Here is a 9,250-nt window from a genome sequence, read left to right as displayed (position 1 = left end):
CTAAGTTATTTCCGTCTTTTTTCGTACCAACGCATCGGCGCATACTTTCGGTGTTAGCAATGGTTACTGATACAATTTAGGCTCAATTCTGCTTGATCTTCATTACAATCCACATCTACTTAAAAGGACCTCTAATGTGGGTTGGTTCTCGCATATTGTGATGTTCAAAATTAATCAAAATTGTACTGAAGGCATCTAAACTTGTTACTAATTTATGTTACTTTTCCTATTTAACTTAAGCAATACATACCAAAGATTTGAGGACTAATTGCAACGATTGTTGAACACTAAGAAATTTGAACAAAATATGGTGACCTTTTCTGCAGTTATTTAATTGCCGTGCGTTAAAACAAAATGAAGAGGAAGAAAGAAACACCCTCAAAAATAACTCAGTCCTAATAAGCCCTAGCTGTTGATATACACCTTCAATTGTAACCCGAATTACCGATACAAAGTCACCATCCTCCTAATTAATGACCTTTGTTCATAATAAAACGTAAGAAGCATAAGTAATTTTTAAGACTGACACTGAAGGTTAAGGATATTGAAACGTATTGTAATCAATATGTAACCATTGAATACTTGGCAATAAAATCCTTTCATTCGTAACGTCATACAAATTACTCTGAGGCAATAAGATGTTATTTTAGGTAAATTAAAAATGAACCTTGAATTCATCATAGAAATATACCTTACTTTGATACAAAATCCATCCACAAAGATTCAAATTTAACAAGATAACCCCTTTAAATTTGGAAAATAGACAATGTCTTTATAAGCAAATAGCATAGAAGAGCTAGTTTTTAACAATTAAGTTGAATAAACTCGTGTACGATAAAGCGTTAAAGCAAATGTGACCGCAGTAGTCTGCGGCTTTAACGGATGATTGCTACAAACAACTGGATATTCGTAGATTCCTACTCTGAAGGTGAAATTGTTATACAATTATTACTATGGCAGACAAAGTAAATGAATTCAATTGGGGGGGGGGGGGAGGGCAACCGGTTCATGATTAAATTCACATCATTTCTGACTAGATCTGGGATTTTTTATTAAATAACCAAACGCATTCACGTCAGAACAACTTAGTAATATCGAAAAAAAACAAATAAATCAAACTGATAGCCACGATTTGCTAAGTGCTTAATTTTATATATCATTTAAAGGTAGGAAAAGCCATGGCGGTGCCCGGCATTTGTCCGCGAATCCTTATTGGCAAGTTGGAATATCGGACCAAACACGAGCCGCTACGAAAACACCCAATCCCTGAACATATTTAAGGTCAGCAGTCAATGGGGTTTAAGTCTTAAATTTTTTAATTTCTTCAAAGATAGGCGTTTCTATTAGCATGGTGGACTGCTCTGATGTAGTGAATACTCTATTCACATTAGTAGCAAGCGTCCGTTTTTTCATCTCACCCCTTCTTTTTGTACTTGGCATCGGCGCCAACATAATGGTGTTTTACCTCTTTTTGACGAACAAACCCCTTACTCGCTACAATCTGTACCCAATTGCTCTGAGCATTTTTGAATCAATTGTTCTCCTTCTCAATGCATTCATTGATGACTTCCTGGGCCGTGGCCTCTATTACTTCTCCAACGGTAACGTTCGCATCAAAGTCGACACCGCCTCTCTTTCAGCCTGCCAATTTTTTGAATTTGCTGAATCATGGAGCAGCTTTGTAGCAGCATACATAATGCTCGCCTTTGGAATAGACAGAGTACTCTCCATCGGCCTTCCTCACCGATTTCAGCGAGATCGCCATATATGCAGCACTATACTGTTGTACTTAGGAATAATGGTGGTCGGAGCCGCACTTAGTGCCCCCATTGCAGCAGGCTCTGAATTAAAATACGAAAGTCAGGCAACAACGAAGGTATGGTTTCCAGGAGCTACGAAAAGTAAGTTAGTTTTTCCAGGTAACAACACCATGACTAAAATTATTTGCCATAATCTAAAAGAATACCATTTGATGCCATCAAAAGCACTGTCTACTATCCAAAGTCTGATGCTCCATCGATGGTTTGCATCTGCGTCATTTCAGACATTCCCTCTAAGAAGTCATTCGGTTTTCTAGTAAATAGCATGCTATTTTTTTAATCACACCGGTCACCTTTAAGACAGCTACAAGAGACCATGCAGTGCCTTAGGGATTGTTTTTATTTTCTTCACTAAGGAAAATTGCCCCCCTTTCCAAAACGAATTTCCGTATTCTGTATCTAGGTTTTGCAACGACACCTTGATTGCTCTGAAGGAGTAGCACACAGGTTTAATGTCTGTCGACGCTTAACCTTGTTGAAACCACTGCAGAGAAATTTGAAGGGAAGTATTTCCTATCAAATCACGTCTTTGGCTTCATTTATGGCGACTTTTTAAATTATTTACCTTTCATAAATGGTATCAGGATTCGAAGATGTAATGGAAGGTATGAAGAATTTCTTTTAATGCAGTTATTCTGTTAAAAAGATATTTAGCGCCGAGTGAAGTCTACTTGCAATTAAACTTAGAGAAAACCCGCCTATGAAAGTGTAACCACTTAGAGTTGATTGATCACTTGAATAAGCAAACAGGTTTGGATTCTAAGCGTCCGACAGCTCTGTTAAGGAATGCCTATAAGTTGATGGGAAATGAGGTAACCATACCAAGCCAATGCTATTGAAGAAAACAATTAAGATAAAAAATGCATTACTAACTCATTCAAACACCGAATTTCTATAGTTTAGTGCGATTTAGATCATACATTCCAACCTGGATTGCTTCTGATTTATGGGAATTAGCAAACTTTATGATTGTGGAAAAGGTTCTGTTGGGGTGTGAGAAGTTCAGAAGCGGAAAAGGGACTTGTGTTGCTAATATCACCAAAAAACCACAATTTAATTTGTCACGACGTTGAATAATTTCTGTAGTGGGAATTTCCATGGTCTTCCAGGACTTGACAATCACTATAAAGCGTGATGTGTAATACACATTAATGGCGAGCTTTAGGATTTAATAGCCCTTTTTAAACATGACACGCCATTGAAGTTTTAGCATGATGAAAAAGGCAAATGAACCTAAAGCTTGATATTCTGGGGTTTTAATAACTTATATACAAGAGTTTATATGGAAGTTGAAACACAAGTAATTGATATCGACGAGTGCAAAATAATCCTGCTTGCGGATTAAAAATTATTCCTGGTAAGTGGGTGACAATGAAAAGAAAGTTTTAACATAATCATGGTCTCATAACTTGGATCAAAACTTGGAAAAATTTGGAAAACTTGAGATACTATCACTAATGTGCAATTCCAGAACACAAAACTCCTACAGATTCTCACGCTATACCCGTAGTACCTTAAATCAATCCAAATTTTATTTTTACTGAAAAAAAAATCTGCCTTTAATTATAGGTATGTGCATGTTATCTGGCTACAAATAAGTAACTCATGCAAAAGTTATATTCGGGTGCATTGTTACACTCCTAACGTGAATTTCTTTAGAGTGTTGTAAGGATCACTAGATTACACAATCGAAAAATATTTTGCTGAATAGCAAAGTTCCAGTTTAAATGATATTGCTATCTCGATTAATATATTTGTCAAGCAATAACAGGTTTTGTAGAAATCCTATTGAGCTATCAGCTGATACAACATTATATCGGAGGAGAGAACTGCTCATCCGATTCGTTCTGGAAATAAAACAGTCTTTTTTAAGTGCTCCCCTTTTCTGAGGGATAATTAATTGGTTTGGCGTGCATATCCACTAGTCCATCGCTAGAACGTATTCCAACTTCAAAAACGGCTGGTGGATGGCTAATAAGTAGGAGAGTACGAAATCCGGTCGAAATGGATACGTGGACGATTGGTTCCATCTACAGAGAAACATTCTTGCCCATGCGTCCTGTGTAGTATGTCAAAAATCCAGTCCCAATGTAAATACACTTCCATAGTGCTTATGGTAAGAATTAAAATGATTGATGCTTAATGACACATTAAAACCTTACAAGGACAAATCCTTGTGGCATTTTGCTGTAAAATAAAGACCTCTCTATGTTATCTGAATTCCAAAACCTAATGAAACATCACATTTAACCTGAAAATTAATATTCAAGAACTTATTATCAACGCAACTAGCTATAACTTTACCTTATTTAGCTTAAGGCTATGGATGGGATGTGAAAGACGCTAGCCCGGTTCTCGAGCTTAATCAATGTGGAAACGGATCTGGAAATAGCATATAGTCAAGCTAGGTTCACGCACGAAAGTATACTTGTTAAAATTGTTTTATTATTTTTTAGAACCTTTTGCTTTGTAACATGTGCTCCAATTATACTACTATGATAGAATTCACTACTGTTTTTTTCTTAAATTCAGCCCCCAAAAGAAGGGAAATCGAGAAATTATAGTCATTACATTTGTTAAGTTGAACAAATATTTAATTTAATATCAACATGAAGTGTGTCACTTACCGACTTCACTTACTCAAGTGATTTAAGAATGACCAAAGCGCGATGATGGTACCAGTCTTTCCGATCAGTTATATTTAGCGGAACCCTTGCTGCACAACTAATCCACTGTGCTTTCAATTTACCAAATGTTTCACCCTGAAGAATTAAATTCTACTCACATGATAGTACAAATAATAAGACCAAAGTCAACCTTATTCATCAAAAGACAGTTTTGATGTCTTAAGGTAATGCTTTTCCAAAATGTTGCTACCTGGTGTGATGGGTTTCATTTATTAGGTGATAAAATAGTGGTTAAATATTCAGTATTTTATAAAATAAAATTAGCTTGGTTGTAAAACACATTAGCGTAGTCGTTTTCTTCTATGAATTATCAGGCTTTATGCCAATTTTAATATACAAGTGAATCAGATTCAATGATCTCATTTTGGCGGATGATTAGATATCGACTCTGACATCATTTATTAATGTCACTGACTCAGTTATGCTCTCTCTGCGAAAAAGAATAGGATCGAAATTTTGGACTTGTTTGAAAGTGGTATACATAAAAGTCCACTGGTGTGATTTTCGCATGCCTAAAAGTCATTTGCAAAGTTTTAATAACATTTGCAACTTACAAAAAATGTAGCATGAATCGCTTTGGACAGAAAGGTAAACATAATGTACACTGTCTGTGACTGTAAACCAAAGGGAACCTTCAGATATAGGTCAGAATAAACTAGTTTTGCAAAACTACCTGAATGTACATGAAATAGTAAGAACGGCGCAAAATGTTAGCTTACAGATTATTTGAACTTATAGCTGCACAACAAAGACAAAACGTCATTTTAACTTTCAAAATGGGAAAATTACTAAATGAAACCAATTTAGCCTTCCTTGAACATGGAAGATGAGTAAAACAATTGGTGACTTTCCCATTTATTTGTCCATAAATAATATGCCAGCATTGGTATGTAAGTAGCACTTATATATTCCTTAACGTGTGCACCACTTTGGAGACAAACAGCTGACTCAGACTTGTAATTGAAATTGGTAATTTCTATTCAAAACTCAAAAGCAGATCGTGAAGGAATCATTTCAATAATGCAACGATTAATTTGCAAAAATAAGTTGGATTTTATCCATAAATCTTGACACGGTGTCTAAGCTTACTATATCTTAACGGAATGCAAGTTAATTTACAAATAGTGTATCGTCGCAAATTCACCTCATTTTAGATATCAGTAAGACGGTGGTCTGCGCATTCAAGATGGACAAAGGAATCGAGTATTACACAAAGGTGAACGTGACGGTCATCACCTTCCTCATTCCAACATTTCTACTCGTAACCATCAATTGCATCATTATCGGACAAATGGTTAAATTCTTGCGTCGCCGAAAAAATCTTTTCTCTGTCCAGCTAATACGCAAAACAACACATCCGACCGTCAATGATCCGAGTGAGAGTAGGACGGAGATGAGGAGGGTCATCACATATCTCCTCATATCCTTCGTTTCCTTTGCCTGCACCCTCCCTTTAACTGTTACAATTTGCGTTCGCGCAGGTCACGACTTCACAACGCCCCGTTGCGAGTTTAGCATAGTCGCTGAACTAAGTCGTCTCTTTAACTCTACCAAGGACATTCAATACGCCTGTCACGGATACACATACATATTCTTTTTTAAATTCTTTCGCAACCGGCTCAAGCAGATGTGCTCCAGAATGTGGGAAAACTGCTGCTGTAGGGTCGAAAGGGTTCTAACAAAGAGAAGCCCTAATCCCGAAATTACTCAAGTCACTCATATCAGTACAAAGTAACATTTTGTATATGCTTTCTTTACATTTCAAGTGGTTGTTTGTTTTCTAAAGATCACTGATGTTAACAGCCCTTTTTGATTCCGTGAAGTGCCATTGTTGGATTCCGTTTTTACCAACGCACGGTTTTTCTTTTCTGTCGATTGGAAGTTTTTTCCTTTTAGAATGTACGGATATTATGCGCATTTTTACGAGTCTAGTAACTCATTCCTATCGTAAAGGAATGAAATGCAAAATATTTTCGTATGAACGCAATACCTGAGGATTGTTACAATCTAGCATTCAACTGATGGTTCGTAAAGTTGGCAGCCGTACATTGAGTGCTAAATGCATCTGACTCTAACAACACATGCACCGAAATTATTTTAAACTTAACGCGATAGAGAATTGTATTTTTTAGCTTGTAATCGGGTTTTTTATTAAAAGTAGAAGTTCAGATCTTGATTTGGAAAATTCATCTTTACAAAACGAACTCAAATGACACCTAAAAAGGATGTAGGTTAAAACGAGGATATCTATCTTAAATAGGAGTTTCTTTTCTACACATTTAACTTTCACGGGCTGTACAAAATTAACGATTTTAAGAAGTCTTTAATGCTATCGAGGCAAACGATGAAAACAATTGGGAGACTAATTAACGTCAGTTAAGCACGGAGGAAAATTTATTCATTTCGATTAATATAATAAGGCAACGAATAACATCATACTCAATGGCAAATTTGCAGCCCATTGTAAGCACTGAAAAATCCCTTACCAATGCTAGACGTACAAGGGAGAAACTTGTAAATTTATTAGGGTAATACATAACATAACACACTTACTGCTTTACGAGGTTTGAATAAAATTAGGAAAAAAGGAATTAAATATTCATTTATACCAAGTTTCACCTAAAATTTGGTCAAATTTTAGTAAAAAAACCTTAAATTGTCCTAAGTTCGGGTGATTTTCCGATTTATATTGATTCAAAACCTATTTTGTGGGAGCAAATACCATCAGGACCAGTATATTCATGGTTAGAAGAAGGTAATTGTTCAGGGTCTCTAACTAGGCTACTACACAAAATACACTCCTGAGGTAATCTTTAGAGAAGATAAACCTTTCAAAATATGCAAATTTGCAACCACTCTGTGATTATTGAGTGGTTGAGACCGACTTCTTAGCCTAGTATAAACAATCAAGCATTCTTTTAAATAAATTTCAGTCAAAAAGAGTTTTCAATAAGCAAAATTTATTTTATATGCATTTTCCCATTTTCAAAGTTTAGTTAAGCGTTAAGTTTTTGCGATACCAACAAGTAAGTACAGAGTGGTGTTACAATCAGCATTAAAATACCGGTTTTACTTGATCAAATTAATCGAATTATTAATTCACTTAAAGGATCTTTCATGCTGCAAATGATAACACATCAATTTAGAATCAAATTTCCTCATTAGTGGCAGTAAAAACCAATTATGGACTCGTGTCTCAAAAGAATATCACAATACCATCGCATAAGTGGGCAAATTATTTAGAAAATGGGAATTGTGGCCATCTTTTTGAACTGAAACAGTTGTGGAAGTTAGGACAACTTGCATTATCAGTCAAACCAGTTGGTCTCTTGTCCCAAATTATCTGCTATATGGCATATTCTTGTCTCCATAATATTCTCTTTTTGTATAGCTTCGACCTTTCGCTTCAAATTAGGATCTGTAAAAAAATCTTTAACTTAATTATTAAAAAATCAAACGACTAACCTGCTGCGTATTCTCTAATGTCGTCTGGTTGTATTTCAAGAACCTCTCTGCAAGACCGTATGTAAAATTAAAAGACAAATACCGCATGAATGCACTTAACATATGTGAGATTTCAGGGTGTTCTCTAAGGTAAATTTCGTTGGCTTTTCTTGTTTGAATCTTTTTACGGATTAAGAATAAGTAATAGTTACTCTGACTAATTTCATAGCTGACTGTTGATCAGTACTGAGAACACCAATGTCGTTTACACCACTTCTATCAAATGTAGAGGCACTACTTGGGAGATTCTGTTTCAATTTGCTGGACTTCATCTAAAACAACCTTTTTAATTTCAACGTCTGCCATACATTTGTCGATTTATATCTTATTATGATAGGCAAAAATGGTTTTACCATTACCATTCTTAGAAATATACAACCTAAGGCCACGAGAACTTAGAGTTCTGATTACACTAGCATGCGTAGATCTACACCCTAACCAATTGCTTTACGCATCCAAAATCCCTCAATTTGTAAATTTCACCCTGTTCATCCTACAAACACATTCAAAAGGTAGTGTTTAATCCCCAAATTATCCAGATCTAGACATTAGCCATTCAACCGCCTTCTTACCGAAGTTAAATAGCCTCTAGTACAAATAACTATGCAACCCATCATTAGGCTTAATAAAACAAATTTCAAATTGTTGCATTTGTAGGTATGGTGCTTTTTGCAATAGCATTAAGCAATTATAGCTGTTTTTAACCCAACAAGAATGTGCAAGTAAATGTTCGAAAAAGCATGTATTACGATTTATGAATTCCTGTTTTGCTAAAGTGTGGGATTTTACAACAAGTGATTATTTAATTTCCTATATCGCTTTATTTACAAGTAATTGCTAATAATTAAGGCCAGGATTTGCTTGTGTTCCTAGGTATGTGCGAAGATGAATTTACAACCCCGTAATCGCTTCCAGTAATATTAACGATTAATGTGACCTAGAATTTTATGTTTATTCCAAGCGTGCATTACCAATTTTTTTGTCAATTTAAACTCCCAAATTTTTTGGATATTTAGCAGAACTAATAATTTAACTCGCTAAGCTATGGACAAGAAGCATCCTTTATAATTCTCTTCGCCCAAAATATCAGTGCTTGGACTTTGTTAAATTAGCCCAACGTTAGCATTCTTCATTTTGTAATTTTAAAACTACTTAGTTTTTTAACTGCAGGTTAATTCTGATGATTGCTAAGACAATACTTAAAATCGGTTACTTTCCATTTATATATATATATATATA

General features: G+C 35.3%; 2 protein-coding genes across 2 annotated transcripts in view; both read right to left on the bottom strand. All coding sequences in view use genetic code 11, as the record gives it.

Annotated features, from left to right (window-relative positions):
• The window catches only part of EGR_00943 (hypothetical protein), a gene marked incomplete at both ends in the record, with an annotated part of 3,453 nt that extends 534 nt beyond the window's left edge, over window positions 1–2,919 (bottom strand). Inside the window, 2 exons of the mRNA XM_024490192.1 lie at window positions 697–770; window positions 2,741–2,919. Coding sequence (XP_024355595.1) covers window positions 697–770; window positions 2,741–2,919 — 253 coding nt within the window. The remainder of the gene's footprint in view (window positions 1–696; window positions 771–2,740) is intronic.
• A 4,665-nt stretch (window positions 2,920–7,584) lies between these two features.
• EGR_00942 (RIIa domain-containing protein) lies at window positions 7,585–8,373 on the bottom strand (the record flags this gene model as incomplete). The annotated part of the gene is made up of 6 exons (XM_024490191.1): window positions 7,585–7,627; window positions 7,826–7,937; window positions 7,973–8,019; window positions 8,055–8,131; window positions 8,170–8,283; window positions 8,320–8,373. 6 exons carry the CDS (start codon window positions 8,371–8,373, stop codon window positions 7,585–7,587), a joined length of 447 nt encoding a protein of 148 aa, XP_024355594.1.
• Between the last annotated feature and the right edge of the window lie 877 nt (window positions 8,374–9,250).

Source organism: Echinococcus granulosus (genome assembly GCF_000524195.1).
Source record: "Echinococcus granulosus chromosome Unknown EG_S00003, whole genome shotgun sequence".
NCBI classification, from domain to species: domain Eukaryota; kingdom Metazoa; phylum Platyhelminthes; class Cestoda; order Cyclophyllidea; family Taeniidae; genus Echinococcus; species Echinococcus granulosus.
This window is presented reverse-complemented; position numbering and strand designations above follow the sequence as displayed.